The following is a 19,404-nucleotide window of genomic DNA, read 5'->3' as shown; positions in this document are numbered from 1 at the left end:
GAATCTTAATAAGTTTAAATGCTGCATCAGGATTTAGATTTAAAGAAGCCATACTCGAGATTATAACTTAATACTTTAAGCTTCTCACATCAAGCCAAATTCCTGTCATTACTAACTGTAAGTGTGCAAACAAATCCTTTACGTTTAAAGTAATACCATACTCTGTGTAGAAAGGTAAACAATATACATTTTTTTCAAAGAGTTCCTTTATTACAAAGTCAGAATGTTGATGTTCCAAAAAAAGACAGAATGTTGATGTGAAGACAGAAATACAGCAAGTCTTCATGAGAGATTCAGGTACGCTACATCACTGCCAGTCCAGGGGAAAACAAACAAAAGCAGATAAAGCCTCCGACGCTTGAAACTATTTCCTTTCCTCAACATTTCTTCCTAACTTATCCCTGGGATGGCTCAAAACTGTATAAAAATGGAAGCAACATGGTATTTATCAAGAACAGGAAATGCCCCCTACACTATTTCTGCCTTTCAGGTCATTTCTAATATATCAAAAATGTACAGATATTTATCTTCAGTCAGCATCCATCGAGGGAACAAGAAATCTGTCCTTATATAAAATCCTATTTTTGAAATATGTCTAAAGCCTGAATGCATGTCTGAGGGCATCAGCACCGCCCAGTATAAGGGTGAGAGGGGGGTACCATCTTTAAAACCAGCTGCCCTCAGGGACAGCAGCAAACAGCAGGGACATGGTGTCTGAGCTGGACTGTGTTATTCCCCTTGGGGTTTTAATTGTTAGTATCAAATATCAAGATACATGCCTTGACTTTACAGTACAAAATAAATACACTACCCTTCAACAACAATGCTCTTTCAGGTAGCAGAGGATATAAAGTCTGTTATTTGTGGCCGGGAGGTAGCAGCTCTGATTCATTTATAGGCCTCCAGTAATACAGATTAGGCTCAGCATACTGAACCAGACACACACACACACGAATGACATACAGATAAAGTAAAACAAAAAAAGCATTAAGTTCCACTTTTAGTGAAAGACACATGTCTGTATGATCCAACAAACAAAAACTGCTGATGAATTAAAGCATAAATGGCCATTTTGTGGAATACGCTTAATTTGCTTTGTGGCGGTATGAGGTTGATAACACTCAAATATTTTTCTGTTAAGACACGTACACCTCTAATGCACGTACAAAAAAACAATGTTTAAACTTTTTTTAAAGAAGGTTATGTGTTTGTATCCGGACCATTTTTTGTCTGGGAGTAATTGAATCACATTATGTAGTAAAAAGATAAAAGGATGAATTACAGGCCATAGTTTCTCCGTTTCCAGTCTTCGTGTAATTTCACAGCAAGAAAGTGCATAAGCGTATTTCCCAAAATGTTGAACTATCTCTTTAATTTGTTAGAGGTGCAACCAAAAAACTAATTTGTGTAATGAAAACCTTCATTTCTGAACAAGAAAAAAAGCAAATCACAGCCAAAAGGATAAACACCAATCACTATTTACACTGATTCTGAGTCTCCACTTCACCCTGTAATTCACTGTATTGATAAGAGCAGTGGAAGGGGGAGTATGTCGCCAGATCAACAAGGCACACTTGAGTGAAATGTTACAATTATAACCAAGTCCTTTTCAGACACTTGCTGTGGATATCATCAGAGACTGTATAAGAAACCATGAGTCAAACGAATCTCTCAGAATCATGTAAGTAATGATTGCTCTTGCTAAACACAAACTGGAATAAGAAAGATCATCTTTAAACTGCATGTTGGTTGCAAATGGTGTGAAAAAGATCAGTTTAAATATCACTGTGCTGTCTCCTTATAAGTAAATACAACCCCTTTTGTTATGAGACTATATTTTAAAGATAATCCAATGAGTTTTCAAATGATTTATTTAGTGTCTGAAGTAGGATCATTTTCTCCACTTAAAAAGAAACACCTTATCCTTTAGGTAATCTAAATACAACTTGTTTTCACAGGACAGCAACAACCTATTGCAGTGATGTTTGGTAATAATGCACGATAGACTTTTCATTTAGATGAAAAAACGACTAATGCATTATTCTTGACATGAAAATATCATCCGTATGAAGAGAAGACCTTAGCAAAAGGGGATTTCATACACTTAAGAATATTTTCAAAACAGAAAACGATATAGAAGAAATAATCAGGAACTGATCAAGAGAACCTCCAGCTATCTGAGGCTTGTTCTGTTGAAAACACCTAAACAGGAATCCCTTCTTACAACCCCTTTTTGAAGAAATAATATAAGATATGACGAGAGCAGAACAATGTCGCTAATTCATGACAAATAATTAAAGCTAACGGATTGGGATGAGTGAAGGCAGGGAGCATTTGCTGCCATTCAGATAGAATACTGACAAGTTGATACATCATATTTCACTACCACATACAAGCACTATGAATTCATGATCATAATTATTGCCCTATTGCAAGTGTAATGAGACTGAGAAGGACCGGCTGCTGAAACCCTTCTAATGATATTTTCTTGTATAAATTCATGGCCTACGTTGAACCACAGGCGCTCGGTGTTTCTGCTGACTCAAGTAGCAAACACTCTTGCTTTAAAAAAGGTACTTAAATATTAGTTGACTCTGGTATGAATTGCAGTAGAAACAACTTTACGTCAAAGCAGTTCAGGTCAGTTTTCACAACTTTAACTGCAGACTGAACTTAAGACCTTTAGCGTCACATCAGAAATGGGAAGACCTTTAAGAAAAACCTTGATATAAAACAATTCACTTCATTTTACTTGCCAGATACAAACTTCAGATGCTGACAAGCAGTATGATCACTTCCTGTGTGTGAGTTTAACGCAGCTTGTAAAACCTACATGGATTTAGTTGAGCCTATAAAAGTTCATTTCTTGAGTTCAGTTTGACAACAAATTCTTAAATTAACTGGAACTTAAAATTGCATCTTTTAAAGAAGGTGACGAGACAGTTAAAAGCTAGGAGGAGGACTTTTTTTGGTCAAAACTCATTAAACCAAATGAGCCACAGGGTTCCTGCTTTGCAGTCTATCTTTGGGTGCCATATCTTACCGGCTTCAAAAAAAGGGGTTGTGACAAAACTCATTTGGGGCTGCATTTGTATATTTCTAGACACTTTTCTTTTCCTCTATTTGCAGCTTACCTTGACCTCTACACAACAACAAGTCAAGGAAAAGTTACACAAAAACAAAGATTTATATAATTTAAATGCACACTGAATCAAGAGTGTTTGGAAGAACAGAGTCACAGCGTCGACAGCTTCTCTTGACTTTGAGCCCGCTGCCAGGCTACAGTTTAGGTATAAAATAAGGAAATCTGTGCTTGAATAAATACAATTCTTAAGATGATTAAAACGTAAGAAAACGGAATAAAATGAAATATCTGGGATAAAACAGGCGGCTCCTTGGAAAGCAGCGAATACAAATTCCCTCCCAGAAAATAATTTCTTCAACTGATTTTTTCTTTTTTTGCAAAAATGAAAATATAGTTGTTTTTTTTCAATGTTCTTCGCAAGTGTTCTTTAAAAAAAAAAATTGTAGTACCAATGAGTCCTCTTTGAAATATATCTACAGCTGTACAATAGGTCTTGCAAGTGAATTCAAGAGAAAACAAAAGTTAGAACATCATTTTACATAAAAAAGCCTCAGATATGGGTTAAAAAGAGATATAATAAACAATATAAAAAGAAGATAGAAAGACAGCGGTTGCTAATGAGATTCTTCAAGATTTGTCTTCTCTTCGATGGCCTGCTTCACTATTTCAGCCAATTTCAAGCGGTCGACTTTATCGGAGAAGGATCGTCCTGCAATGAAAAAAAGCTTGCGGTTAAGGACAAGGGACGTAATAATACTTTTTAAGAACTTTACAGCTTAGCTGACACCTTATATTATTTTGTTTAGTCCAAAATCATAAAATGTTAAATTGATTACTTCAAAAGACGAAGAACAGCAGAAGAACTGCATATTAGGTTTAATTGGCATCTTTGTTTGAAAAATTGCCTAAAAAGTGAATCAACTGACCACCAGACCTTCAAAATCACCTCCAGTGTGAACTGCAATGGAACTTCTCTGCTATTTATTTGTGATACGGAAAACTGAGCAGATTCTTTGGCAGATAAAGCAAATAAAGCCAGAAAATATGGACGAGGGAAAATGCAAATATTCAATAGTTATGTTGCGATTACAAGATTATTAACAATGAATGAAAACCAAGGGTAATTTATTATAGTTCTTACATTTTAATTGATTATAACAATAGGAAATAAGGATGCTATTTGCCAGATATAGAGCAGATGATTTGGTACTGACCGTCCCAGCTGAGGCCCGGGAGCCCGTCTCTCAGCTGTTTGCAGTCTCTGTTGAACCTCCAGGCATCATACATCACCTCGTTCAGCTTCTCATCTTCGTTCTCTCCTGGACACACACAAAAAAAATGTCACAATTATGCCCTATTGAATATAATATATATATATAGCTTATACAGCTTAATTAGAAGTCCGCCATGTTTATTTTGAATATGAGTTACTTTATGACGTATCAGTATTTTTGGTGATGCAATGTTAGTCGACTTTATTATAATTTCAAAGCATGGGTTACTCACCAGCTTGTGGTAGTATACACTGTGCAATGACGTCTCGTAATTTTTCCAGCGCTACGTTGGAGTCGTCCCCTCCGTTCTCTGGATCATGGATGAAGAAACCATCGCTGGGCTTGGGGCTGCAACGTGGACACCAAAGCAAAATTAAAGACCAATCTTTGACCTCATTAGGAGAACAGTTACTAAAGAAGACAAACACAGAGTAATACTTTGCTAGAGGACAGCAGATAGAAACATCAAAAGAACCTTCTCAAAAAGCACAAGATGAAAAAGGTTTTTATATACACAAAAACTGTAAAAGCAGTGGTACCCTAGTAGTTTCCGCTTCCTGAGGATTGGGTTGTTGACAGAGTTAAGAGGCTTCAGACTGACGTTCAGATCCTGAATTCTCATGTTGGCCAGCTGCTCTGCATGGGCCTGCTGGATACCAGCCACGACCGCCTGCAAGGGGAGAGGGGGGGCATGAAGGAAATGAAGAAGAGGACGCTTGTACCCTGAAGAATTCTCAGTCACTTGCAGTGTTGGGAAAGTTACTTTTAAAAAGTAACTAATAATAGTTATAGTTACTGCTCTCAAAAAAGTAACTAGTTACTTTATTAGTTACTAAATTATAAAAGTAACTAGTAACAAATTACTTTACTTTAAAAATAATAACAATAAAAATACAAGTTTTTGTGTTGTTCTGTGGCACAGTAAGAGAAAATACAACTCCCCATCATTGTAGCAATTATCATTATGAAATGTAGTGGAATAATAAAACACAAAAGATATGTTTAGACATTTTGACAGGCTTCTTTATTGTAGCCTCAACAATCAAGTGGACAATGCTTTCTGTCCTGCACACAGTTTACATTTGACCGTAATATTTTTTGCGTCCTTTATCCCCACAAATTGAAAATAGTGGTTATATCTCCAAGTTGTAAATGCGCTGCTGCTCTCGCTGATACTTGCATCTGCCATTGTGTGTGTGTGTGTGTGTGTGTGTGTGTGTGTGTGTGTGTGTGTGTGTGTGTGTGTGTGTGTGTGTGTGTGTGTGTGTGTGTGTGTGTGTGTGTGTGTGTGTGTGTGTGTGTGTGTGTGTGTGTGTGTGTGTGTGTGTGTGTGTGTGTGTGTGTGTGTGTGTGTGTGTGTGTGTGTGTGTGTGTGTTAGCAAGTGTTTGTGTGTCTGTGTATTTTCCCCATAAGGCAAGACCCGCCCAACTCTGTCTCTGATTGGCTTACCCTGAAATGTTACCCTGCGTTAACCAATCATCACTCCTCTCTGGTCACTTTCACTTTTCCATGGTACTGTGAGAGGACATCACTGTATTCGCCTGTAAGTTACATCCGCAGGGAGATTTGGGCCATTTTTCAATCGCGAGTAAAACTGCTGCAGAGCAACTATTTTAAGTATACTACGTCATCGAGTGGCGCCGAAGGACTGTTTAAATCAGGGGTGGGGAACCTTTTTCCTCTCAAGGGCCATTTCAATTTTTTCAACATCCTCCGAGGGCCGTACAAATTATTGACCTCGGCTTAAAAATACTAAAATCACAACCCATTTATTTCTTCTTTCTTTCATTCATGCTGTGCAAAGAAAAAGCAACCTCTTAATCCAGATATCTTACCATGACATATTATGCACATGCACGGTGTGGCATGACCACCAAAACAGAAAGATATGGACACAAGATGTGTGCAAATGTATTTAGTTTCCTATCCATGTGAACATGATTTAAGTGGGGGGGGGGACCTAACCTCCTCTAGGGGGGTCCGGGGGCATGCTACCCCGGGAAGATTTTTTCTTAAATATTGAAGTTAAAAGCATCAATCTGGTGCACTTTGAGAGCAACATCAAGAGATCTATGGAAACATCTCTCAACACCCAGATGAAACAGAACTGTAAACAGATTTACTTTTTCTTTATGGATATTTTACAAATCACTCCCCTTTCAAAGTGTTTTCTTGTTTATTAATAACAACTTTTTTTTACTGTCATATAGTATTTTATACCCGTTTACTTTATTCTCTTATTTTTTTATAACTATAATGATCATATAAAGATGTGCCTTTACCTCACTGGTTGTAGAAAAGGCTTCTTATATTCGTTAGCATAGCTAGCTAACCAGATGCTAATAACAACAAAGTTATTGACTGCATGATCAGTATGACAGATGAACAGATCGCCACTGGATTTACAACTAAAGACACAGCCACGCAGAAACTGCAGCATCTGTACAGCTCCTTATCTGAAGTGCCGAGCCACGTTCCGGTGCTCTCCGTCAGAACTGCACCCCTGTCAGACGAGACATATACCACGTGATGACACGTTAGGCTCGTGTTGTGTTCATGGACCCTGACCATGGCCAGGAAAAACAGGCACTCACTTGTTTAATTATTTTGCGGTCTACATTTCTTTATTTTTCTTTATTTTTTTTTATTTTTTGCGTGTGTTTATAAATTACCTCGAGGGCCGTACCAAATGGTCTCGCGGGCCGTATACGGCCCGGGGGCCGGAGGTTCCCCACCCCTGGTTTAAATGCATGTTAAATGCCCAGCATTCTGCGCCACTCTATGACGTAGTATACTTGAAATAGTTGCTCTGCAGCATGTGTACTCGCGATTGAGAAACGGCCTTGGTTCAGTTGGATCACATAATGTAACGCACCCATTTAAATCACAGTAACTATAACGGCGTTACTGAATGGGAATAGGTAACTAGTAACGTTATTAGTTACCGCAAAAGGTAGTTGCGTTACAGTAACGCGTTAGTCCCAACACTGGTCACTTGTAACAGGAACAGAAGCATAGCATTTGTGCAATGCAAGATTTTGCACTTCCCACTCACCTTGTCCATCATCATCTGCGCTGAGGGCAGCACGTTGTCCAGAGCCTCCGTGCAGTTAAGCCAAGGGTGATCCAAGACACCCTCAATAGTGAGCCTCTCCTCTGGCTTCACCTTCAGCAGCCTGCAGGGGGCAGGAGGGAGTACACATTAATGACCAGACGAAAGTTGAATGAGGGATGGTAAAGTGGGAAAGGTGGAAATGCCATGTTCTGGGACAACAAGATGAATTCCCAGATAATAGCAGGGAGAAAAAAACGACTTACTTGCGGACAATGTCCTTGGCCATCTCAGAGATCTGGCTCCACTCATCTTCAGGGAAGTCGAAGCTTCCCGTCATGATCTTCTTCCTCATGTCCTTTGGGATGGTGCGACTGTGGTGCTTGGAGTAGAAGGGAGGATAGCCGCAGAGCATCACGTAGATGATCACTCCGAGAGACCACAAGTCACAGCTCTGAAGAACCATAGGAAAAGAAAGTTTGTCAAAAAATATTTTGGTTTTTGGTGTTTTTTTACTAGTAGTAAAAAAATACGCGCCACAGTTGGACAAAATGTTTATTACAACACATTTTCTTCTCACCTTGTTATAGGTATAAGGAGTGGGTGAGGTAGGAATAATTCCAGACTTTTCTTTCTGGTGTCTTCTTTGAGCCTCAAGTACCTGAACAGTAATGACAGCAGAAGGGGACATTGTTGACATCAGCTTTCATTATTACTACATTTAAGATGTTTTAAATATATGAATGTTTACATTTAACAACTTTCTTTGTATGAATTCTACGTTCACTTTTTACCTGAGGTGCTACATAGTAGGGAGTGAACTGAGGGGTCATCAAGTCCCCTTGATCAATTTTGGCAAAGCCAAAGTCACACAACTTCACGGGTGCATCCTGAGGAACGGACAGAAACAATTATTACTTTCAAAAAAAATATTATTTTTATAAATACATTCAGGTTCCAGGATGATAATGTAAGCTGCTGCTAGATAAAGGTTAAGTCTAGGACTGAAGATTCAGGTTTACAAGTTATCTTTGCCGTTTTCTGCGAAATGCACACAGTATATTTTCTTTGTTACAGTTTCTCAAAAAGTAAAGCTGCAGCCTTACAGTCCCACAAAGTGTATTCTCATTTGTAGCAGCAGACTCAGTCGTGGCATCTGTCGGGGTACATTTGAAAATTGCCGTATATATGTTTGCAACTTCATCTACTTACCAGAGAGTTATCCTTAAAAAGCAGGTTCTCTGGCTTCAGGTCGCGATGTGCAATATTTAGGGAGTGACAATGTTCCAAGGCTTGACTGATCTATAGGGGGAAGAGACATCAGACTGAGACACCACTCTATGTGTGTGTGTGAGTGTGTCAAAGCAACCTTCAGACACACTGGATGTGAGTCGGAGTGTGTTGCTTCTTTTGACCACGAGTCTCAGTGTTCAACTGCCTCATGTGCAGCAGAGGGGGGGCTGCTAATGACACGGGGAGGCGGTTACACACAGAGGAAAGGTGTTTCACACAAAGACAGTCACTAGTGGACCAAGACCGACTGACAGGAAAAAACTAGACATTTAGAAATCACATCGAGGGAAAAAAACAACAAAGTGAGTGAGTGAGTGAGTGAGTGAGTGAGTGAGTGAGTGAGTGAGTGAGTGAGTGAGTGAGTGAGTGAGTGAGTGAGTGAGAGGGTGAGTGAGTGAGAGCGTGAGCTCACTTACCTGTTTAGTGACCTGGCTGGCCATCTTTTCGGTAAAGTGCCTGTGCTGACTGATTCTGTGGAAAAGCTCGCCTCCCTCCATCATCTCCATAACAATTAGGAGCCTCGCTCTGTAAAGATGAAGAGGACATGTAGATGTGTCAGAGGAAAAGGATTTCCGTACACTTAATATAAATAATGATTGATTCCACACATTCACACCTTGGGCTGGACTCGTGTGGGAACTGGACACTGTTGGCGTAAACCTCCAGGATTTGCACTATGTTTGGGTGGTGTGCACACATCATATGGAGACGCACCTGCATGGAAGAGAATCAGACACCCTGTAAAATATATTTAACTTAAATATATAACCCATGAGAAATAACTACAACACTAAAGCATCCTTTCCTTGATGAAATCACTCTGTCTTAATTATTTTGGAAGGTGTTGAGTGTGGGAACACAGGACGTGATAATTGTGTTAAAACTACAGCAATCATGACACCTCACATGGTCCGCCTCAGTAGAGATAACTGCATTATAAGTACCAACCTTATCACGCTTGCTGATCAACGGATACACATTTTGATTAGAAAGGTATTGGGGCTGAGCAATAACATGTGCAGCTTTTTTCTACTGTGTCTATTCTTACATTATAGACACATGACATTTTATATCCTCAGTTCAATATATATGGTGGGTGGCAAAGTAAATTCTGCTTTAATTGAAAGTACAGCTCATTGATTTGTTACATATTAAAAGTATCTCAGTCATTATTTAGAGAAAGAACAGCTTAAATATGTGTCTGGTGTCACCGTTTAAATGTGTTACATCAACAAACCCTGACACAATATCTACACAGCCTGAGTAACGTTGTACCGAAACAGCATGTAGCAGAGCAGCAGCTTCAGTCCTGGGAATACACAGGAATGTGTATATGTACAACGCAAGTGCACCTTTTGTAAACAACTGTAATGATTCAAATATAACTGTATCTTTGCCACAAGAGATGCATTCGAGGAATGACATAAAATGTGACTTAAACGCCTCCCGTGTGCACTATTCTGCAGCCATTACATTCCTAACCTAGACAGTGTAACCTTTAAAGAAAAGAGCATGCACTCATTGTTATTGTAGCAGTTTCCCCAGATACACCCCCATTTAGAAAAATGATTATAGGGCCTGAATAATACACAGTTTGGCTTTATAATCTGTGACTATTTGCTTGACAGTGACAGCTTTCACAGTTTGGCAGCGACAGCTTGTGTGAGGCTCGTCTGTGCTTGTTTTGACTGCATGTCTCGCTGCCTGACTGCTGCTTGATCAAAACAGAAGGCTGCTGCTGACATGGAGAGGCTGCTAGATACACCACACACAGACAATGTTACTGACAACGATTCCCATGAAAACAGACAAAGGAGGCACAGGAGGAGGCAGATTGATTAGGAAATAAAAACAGGACTTGAAAAAGGTTGATAACAGGTAGGCAGACAGAACAAAGAATATTGATACTGCCAGAGAAAATATACAACAGGCATTAATCAAAATTCGCAACAGTGTTTTTCTCTAACCTCATTCCTGGCTTTAGGGCGATCAATGAGGATCTTCAGGGCCAGGCGTTCCTGAGATGACTTCTTCACACAAACTCTGAACAGGAAGCAAACAAGAGTCGACAAATATCTCAGTCAATATCACCCCCTCTGTGTCACAGATGTGATCATGTAAACAGAGAATCAATAAGGCAGTTTCTGAGGTCATGCAGGGCTTTTCCTGTTTTCTGTTGTTTCTGTTAATGGTCATTGATGTCGGGCTTAATCTTTGTGTCAAATGTAATCACAATGTGTCTTTATAGAAAATCAGTTCTTAACAAATACCAACAAATTCAGTAGCATATGTTTGGTATGAACTACAGCTATACTGTCCGATATTAGCTTATTTCAGTTATATTGTTTATATGTCGGTTGAGGTCAAATTAATTAATTCAGATACAGTTGCCACTACCAGCACCTAATTTGTCTACCTGAGAGCACTGATAATTGTTCCACCGTGAAATGTCCTGCTTAATATCTTGTGAGACCAACTGATCTCTAAATATTAAAGTTTCTAAGGGTCAAAATCAAACTATGGTTTGAACTATGTTTGGCTGCACAACATGAGTTTGTTGTGCTTATGTAGGGGTTGCTTTCCATCTGATTATTGTTTTACAGGTGCTAAAGTGATAAAGTACTATGTGCTGTAAAGTCAAAGTTGACCTGACAGAGATAAAAAAAGAAGCAGCTGGCTACACAGAGTTAGCAACAGTATTTTGTCAACATCTCAGTTTGTTATGGCACATAGAATAATGTCTGCATCTTTGAGATGAGTCAAACCAAATAAAGCCATCTCTCATATTTGTATATACATTTTACATAAATATACATGGACCAAATTAATAAACGTTTAATTATCTGAAAACTCCTTTCCCTTTTCCACTGAGCAGAAAAGACTCAAATAGTCTTTAAACAGCAACCTCTGACCCTTAAACTCAGATTACACTATTAAAGCATTACTGTGAGAAACATTCTGCTTCGGCCAAAGTTCACTTCACTGGAAAGTGGAAAGCAATACCTACCTAATGAGTCACAGAGACTGAGTGAGGGCGGCCAGTACAGTACAATAATTGAATGTATTGTGAAACACAAAGAGATGAGCAAGAGAATCAAAAACGATTTATATGAGATAAGATCTCTGTGAATCAGAGTGAGAGTTAGGAAATCTGCAGACAGATTTAGGCTGCGGCCCCACGAGGACGAAAACGGCTAAACGCATAGGATTAACGCAAACGCAATCGCAAACGGCTTCCGTCCACATGCAATAATTATCCGGATAGTATCTGCCCACACGAGACCGCTCCGTTTAGCTCCAACCGCTGGAGAAGCTGCAGTACATATGCAGGAGCCTCTACGTGGCGCTGTAACTTCCTCCACAAAAGCAGCGAAGAAGAAGGTTGTCATGGTTGCCCTTCTGTTTATTCTCCGCGGTGGGGGCCGAGGGAACCGGGCAGAGTTTTTCGCCAGTCAGCGTGTATTAAAGTTGAAATCTTCCGGACAAAATTATAAAAGTGCCGGTCAAAGGTCTTCTTTGTTATTTATTGAGCTTTAAAATAAATGAATAACGACTCTATATAATATAATGATAAAATACACGGAGCCTCTCTTTTTCCTCCTTCTCTTCGGACAGCGTCAGTGTCTGTCTCATGCAGCAGCTGATCCAGTAATGAGTGACCCGGCCGACAGTAAAAAATAAACATATTTATAACTAGTTTAGGGAGTTTGAGAGGTAATTAAAATAGCTAAGGGTGATGATCTGACTTGAAGTGTGTGTTTTGCTGCAGCGGGAGGAGCTGCAGGTGGGCAGAGCTGCGTGTCTCGGTCCTGTCAGATTAGACTTCACTCGCGAGAGAAAGATAAATAATCTGAATTCAGGATGCAGTTTACTTTGACGTGGGGGTGAGCAGCAGAAGTGGGGAGAGGCGGGGCTATTGCCTCATCATTATTGCTGTCTGTTGCACAAACAACTGTAGCATGGTCAATAGCGTCCGGAGCACGATAGCAACTCTGCGATCCGCCATTGTTGTTGTTGTTGTTGGTGGCGAAACACTTCAGCACTGGCGCGGGGTAAGCGGAGGTGAGCAGAAGAGGTGGGGAGAGGCGGGGCTATTGCGCAATCACTATCAGTGATCTGAAAATGTCCGTATAGGGCGCACACACGGAGCTGTTTGACCCCCCAGAGAGTGGCGTATGCATTTCTATCCACCTTGGGACCCGTTGTCGTTTCCTCAGTCGTTTAGTGCCATATTCGGTCGTCCTCGTGTGGCCGAACGGTCTATATGACACTAAACAGTAACGCAAACGACCGAATTCGTCCTCGTGGGGCCGCAGCCTTAGTAAGGTTTGTTCCGAGTACAGCATGAATCTTAAGAGAGTGTTTACATGTAGGGCTATTGAGTCACCTTCTCACTATGCTCTTCATTGATATAAAGTATTACAGCCTGCAACTAGCTGGATTTCATCATGGCAGGGAGAGAAAACAAACTCACAGAGAATAAACAGAAGGCGTTTAAAGCTGCAACTGCCTCTGTAACTAAATTCATCTAAACACACACATTTCTATGAAGAGATTACAGCCTTTAGAGAAACACATATACTGCAAACTAGCATTTTCCCGCCATTTGTGCTTTAGATTCACCACCACTACATGAAAAGTACATTCTTGGTGGGTTTAGTGTAAAAATAGTTAAAAGTCATTGCTGCTTATTGTAAATATTTCAGCAACGTGTGTTAGGGTGGAGAAGATTGAGGGGAAAATGCAGAGAGGAGATAAAGAAAACTGCTGAGTTTCATCATTAAACCCTCATGCACCAACAATAATGATATCTTTAATCCGAGTGCAGCTTAATAATGATGAAAAGTCCATTATTATGCGAGTTAAACCAAACATAACAAGTAAAGTGACACAAAAACACTTATCATGTATTCATTTACACAAGAGCACTGTCAAAAACAGGTAAACATAGTTGTCAGGGATAAGGTTTAAGGTTGGAATTAAGCCATGGATGTTGCAGTTGTATGGATTCTGCCAGAACCATATCAGCCCCCATAAACTAGTACCAATGTGTACTGGTGCCAAACATCTCAATATTAGGCCTCAGGTTTGCGACAGTGTGACAAAACACATCCGTGGTTGGTCCTGTCTGTTGAAGACCCGTCAAGTGACAAGCATCTGGCCTTTTCATATCCCAATATGTGTTAATGTGTCAAGGATAAAGTTAAACTGTGCTGGTTAACACGCTGCAATATAAAACCACAGGAGTAACATGTAGCAAGGGGGTTTGGCAGCAGTCCCAACGTGCGTACATTTGACAGCTCAGTTAGCAAATCATCTACATTTGCTCTGACATTAAACCTAAACGCTGCAGTTGGGATGACCAAAAGTGTAATCTACAACAAAATATATATCAATAGTAATCGCTCTCATAAATTCTATCGTGGGATTTAATAATATTCTGAGTCATGGTGGTATACTACTTTTAGATCAAACCAAACTACAAAGTAATTTCAATTTGATTTTGGCTCTCCTCTCACAGCTGGGCTTTGCCCTGAATATCAGATTTCCAAGTAGTTTATCTGGAATTCCAAGCAGTGGAAGTTGAACTCATTCCCATTGACAACAACCAAGAAAATGTAACGGGTGATTTTCAGATGACAAAAAGATACCAGATACTGGTACTTGTCCAAGTGTTGGTTTAATAAAAACATAGTTCTGAGTTTGGCAACGCAGTATTGCTGCAACTAATAATTATTTTCACATTATCTTTACGAATAACTGTTTTCTCTTAAGATTGGGTCCAAGAATAGCAAGCCGAACATGTGGGAGGGAGCAAATTATTTATTAATGCTCTTGTGTTTTTCATATATTGGCTTGTTTTATTTTTATTTGATTCTCTTTGCTTTTTAATGACTGTTTTGAAATGCCATTTTATAATGTGTTTCTGCTGCACTATTTCTTCAGAAAGAATTCAAAACAAAAAAAGTTCCCCCAGTTGCTCAAAATCATAAATTTAGAAAACTCAAAATCCAGATTGTAAATTTAAGATGATATAAAATAGCGATATATATTGCGAGGCTGAAAACAGCATTGTTTAATTGTTTTGGAATTAGCAATTACTTCAACAAAAAATTATCATGATAATTTTTGATTGGTCGACACATATTTGCAGCTCTAAAACGCTTCCACAGCAGTAGCATTTTGACCTTATGCATCAAAAACACTGAAGAAAATATCAGACTAGAGAAAGACCTTCCAGAAGGTACTTCTTGACACACTCCGTCTCACTCTCACCTGACCGGTCCACTGATGCCCGCTCCCAACTTCTGTGTCCAGTTGATGCTGTACTCGTCTAGAATGGATGTCTCCTGTCGGGAGGAGAAACCACAACCAAACAGTATATCAGATATTTGAAAGTAAAAAGAAACAAAGTCTGCAGCAGAGCTTGTACAGTAGGATTTGCTTTTCAAAGATACTTTCAGTGAGAAGAAAAAGAAAAAAGATTATACTAGAAGGACCATTCCTAACCATTGTCAGTACCTAGACTTTCAATTGAAACTTTAGCATAAAAAAAAAGTATCAAAAGATTTCTAAACAACATGTTTCAGACATATATTCTACATTCTATCTAGTTTCATTGTTTGCTTGTAAATATTTTGAACTTTGTGCTGTATTTCAGTAAATTCATTTAAATGAACCATCTTTCGTTCTTCCTCCTTTCCTGAGAATATATTGGTCTTGGCCAGACGGTGCAGTTAATCCTGTGCCCCTGCCAACAGGCACCATCACTGCCCTGCCCAGTCCAACCAGGTATGTGTAAACCCTGATGATGATGATGATAATTCAGGATGAGGGACACCTCAGCTGTAACAGCTACCTGGGGTCTTTACCATAAACTTCATATCTTTGAAGCATCTGACTTCACTATGCCTAACATTAGTGGCCCTGGATATTGGATCTAACAAATCGTGATACTATTTAAAAAGAATCATTTAGAGTATGCCAGGGTCTTGATAAAGCGGAGCGGGGTAAGTCCAAAGCTAACTAGCTAACCCATGAATCTTTCAGCATTATAAGGACCTCAGTGTGTGTTTAAGTTCTCAGTAGCGGCCCTCCAGTAAACTCTGACTGAACTGTGAAAGCAGGGGGCCAGGGGCACTTGAGATCACATTTTACTGCAGGCATAAATGCCTGGGCAGCGGGCAGTGACATATTGAGTGGAGCAAGCCAGGAACAAATCCTAGAGCCAAGGTGATAGAAATGTAAGATTCAGTGTAGCAGATTAGCTGCATTTCAATTAGTCTAAGATTCAGATTTTTGCACACAGCAATGCAGTTTGTATGAGAAAGGTGGTTTGTCTTATACAACCGAAGATTAAAACAATGGTAGATATGTCTCCATAATGCCATATGATATGACACAAACTGCCTCCTTATTTAAGTTCTCTGCTGACTCCAAAACGATCAGTACGTAGCTGCAACCTTTAGTCACACGGACCAATTAGACATGTCAGTTCCCAAAACGGTCTTGGATGACTGTGCTTTAAAAGTATTGCATCCTCATCCCGATGTGAGCTACAGAGTCACCTTAACCTAGATTAACAAGAAAAAGAGGATTAACTACAATTTGACCAGTACAGAAAATTAATGATGCATTGGTTCATAATATAACTCGATGTTTGCTCTTTGTCTGTCGCTTGTTCAGTCATGTGAATTGTTTTAATATGGCTTGTTAAAACTTTTTTTGCTGGTGTTTTAAGTATGTTGTTTGTTCATTTATGTGAAACATGAATGCTGCTGTGCTGTCTTAGCTAGAACTCCTGGAAATATTCCTGATAAATCAAAGAGTAAGACAGAAATATCATAGTTATGACAGTCAAAACTGAACTCCACAGTAATGATTATTATCCATAAAGCTTTCCATCAACAGATTGTTTATTTTGCATTTCTATTATGTGTAACCCACAGAAAAACCATTGTGCGGTCAAGATACAGCAATATCTAAGTGTACTTCTTAGTGCAGTCTTCATTTGAATAATTTTTAGAGGAATAAGCACTAAGATCATGTTAACTGAAGAAACACTGACAAACATGTTGTTTTAGACCCAGACCTGAGTTTAAAATAAATGAAGCAAGTGATATCAGCGTCTAAAATACTCTGCAATAGTTTAGACATTATCTTTAAAAGATAATAATTTCCACCATCAATATTCAGCAATCTTGCCAACTCAACTTTTAAGACTTCTCCTTGTCAGTGTAGGTGTTTCCATTTATCGTTCCTCTATTGGTCGTTGATTGTCTGTTTTTATTTGGTTTACTGTCTTATGTAATGCAGAAAAGGATCTCATTGTTAACTAGTTTTAACTGAGATCAGTTAAAATGTTAAACGACTACACGTTCCAATGTACCTGAATAGTAATAATAAGTGTTTTAAACATGTCATTTGTTTACACTCCAAACTTCATTAAAGCAAGACCAAACATAATTATTCTTACATTACAGAGGGAATGATGCATTGTCTACTTGAATAAAGATCCACATTTCAATTAGTGAAAAAATGTACCTTGATTAACTTGTCTGCATTGTTATCCTCCGACATGGTGCTGCTGTGCTGCGGACAGATGGATCTCCGACAGACACAAAAGCGTTTTTCTCTGACCTTCACAAAGTTCCAAGGTTTGTTATATTACCACTAAATTACACAACAGTGCCATTGGGGCAAAATGATGTTCGGCCACCGATCCGAAAAATCCCAGTTTCGTCACCCGTGGACCTGAAGCCCACCAGCCGGTACGAGGCGGCGTTAGATCGGGCCGGCGGGGTTCACTACCTCGGGGTCCGGCTAGTTCTTCCAGTCGTCTTAAACTCACTGCGGTGACCATGTAGAGGGCCAAACTCTGAACAAGGTGACCAGAAAAGAGGAAGACAAGTCCAGTGTGACTAGCCCACCACTTTTGGAGGCGCACAAGAGGTGTATTTTTAGCCAGCGCTATGAGAGCAGTGCTCCGCTAACGCTGAGAAGACACCGGGTCTGGCGAAGTAAGCTAGTGACAATCCATCTCGCGTCCGGGGCCGATGATTACACAACAATGGCAATCGTGAAATATTAAGTAAACCGACGATATTGTCAGAAAATCTCCTCGATTATCTGGGTTTATCTGACACGACGAGCACACGGTGTTCCCAGAGACACAGCAGCCTATTATGTCGTCGAGCCGAGCCTGCTAATGAGCTAGCTCAGAGTTAGCTGAGGTGGCAAGTTCGTTTTCCAGATTTACCCAAAATTAACACACTTCCGTTGGGTGGTGTACTAAAAATCAGCACTGGTACGTCACAATGACAACTATTTAAATGTGCAATGTGTTTCAGAGGTGACCAAGGAGACAACACACATCTCTGGACTATTTTGCTAATCCCATAGCTGCTTGTCAGAGGGAATACACAACCAGGGTCCCGAGCTGAACGCCTGATCAAAATCATCGACACGCTTTTGTAATATTGGACAGTACATCAATTACCTTAGTATTTCTCTCGATAAATATGTATTTTTGACAGCGTATTATATATATATTGGTCGTTACATTTTCAAATTAAAATCTTCTAATCGTTGTTAAAAACATTTCTTTGGAAATTGCCAAACTGATGGGTCCGTTTAAGGTCCCCGGTTTCTTAAAAAAAAGAAAACTTTATTTATAATTAGCTTTTTGCACAAACAGTGAGACAATCAATTTGGTTTGTACCTATTTAATTATTAATGGTGGACTCAGTGCATTCCAAATAAATTGTATTTCTATTAAAGGACAGGAAATAAATCTGATTGGAAGCGTCCTAAAATAACTGTATTTAGAATTTCACTTTTGAAGAAGTTACAACCATTGATTACAAGTGGTGGGGAATACAGGATGGGGGACCCGTGCCTGCAAAAAATATATCTCTATCAGTTGTTATCGTTTTCAAAACAGTTATCAAATCATATTAAATATGATATCTTATTTAAATCTTCATAACAAAGTGGATATTCTTGTCTTCATATTCATACGAAGAGTTGTTCCTGCTTACTTACTTATACATTTTATTAAAGTAGGGTGATACATTTGTGCCCAATAATTCATTCTATTGAAATGCCATCTGAACTAATCAATACCTATAAAGACTCACTTTAGATCTATGGTTTTATAGCTACAAATATGCCGGAGTTAAAGTTCTGAGCAAAAAACAAACTGTTACTGGTATTATACAAGTGATGTAGATAATAAAAATAAATAAAACACATCTGACTTGTGAACATCTCTTAAAGTGTATAGCTTAAATGTGTTCAAGTATGCTAAAAGAAAGAAACTGTATGAGATCATGAAATTCACTGAAAATGTCATTAAGTCTTGAACCTAAACATTTGAAAAAGGAAAATGAAAAATAATATCATTTAAAAACAATAATTACATCAGTATTGGACATAAATAGTGTGTTTAAATGATATGCAATGTATAGGAATTGCTTACTGTTTTTCAAGCAACATAACTTATTATCCTAGTATGTGCTAATGTGCAAGTGAATTAAAAAATAAATAAAACGTAACATTAAATTATACATGAGGAGTTCAATTAGGGAAAAATAAAAAACAAGAAGAGGAAAAAGGGGACATATCTACATTAAAAGTAGTCATAGATTATAGTCATGGTGGCTTTCTGATTTTTCAGTACTTTTAGTGTTTCAAAGTA

The 19,404-nt window shown here is 38.9% G+C and overlaps 1 protein-coding gene across 1 annotated transcript; it reads right to left on the bottom strand.

Moving 5' to 3' along the window:
• Positions 1–1,353: 1,353 nt before the first annotated feature.
• mapkapk5 (MAPK activated protein kinase 5) lies at positions 1,354–18,215 on the bottom strand. The gene is made up of 14 exons (XM_034090182.2): positions 17,250–18,215; positions 14,982–15,055; positions 10,673–10,748; positions 9,322–9,419; positions 9,122–9,230; positions 8,625–8,714; positions 8,207–8,302; positions 7,993–8,073; positions 7,679–7,866; positions 7,416–7,536; positions 4,899–5,029; positions 4,592–4,707; positions 4,300–4,404; positions 1,354–3,794 (listed from the first exon to the last, which is right to left on the bottom strand). The coding sequence occupies exons 1-14, from the start codon at positions 17,283–17,285 to the stop codon at positions 3,700–3,702; spliced, it is 1,416 nt and encodes a 471-aa protein (XP_033946073.1). The 5' UTR covers positions 17,286–18,215; the 3' UTR covers positions 1,354–3,699.
• Between the last annotated feature and the right edge of the window lie 1,189 nt (positions 18,216–19,404).

The sequence above is a fragment of the Pseudochaenichthys georgianus genome, chromosome 9 (assembly GCF_902827115.2).
Source record: "Pseudochaenichthys georgianus chromosome 9, fPseGeo1.2, whole genome shotgun sequence".
NCBI lineage: Eukaryota > Metazoa > Chordata > Actinopteri > Perciformes > Channichthyidae > Pseudochaenichthys > Pseudochaenichthys georgianus.
This window is presented reverse-complemented; position numbering and strand designations above follow the sequence as displayed.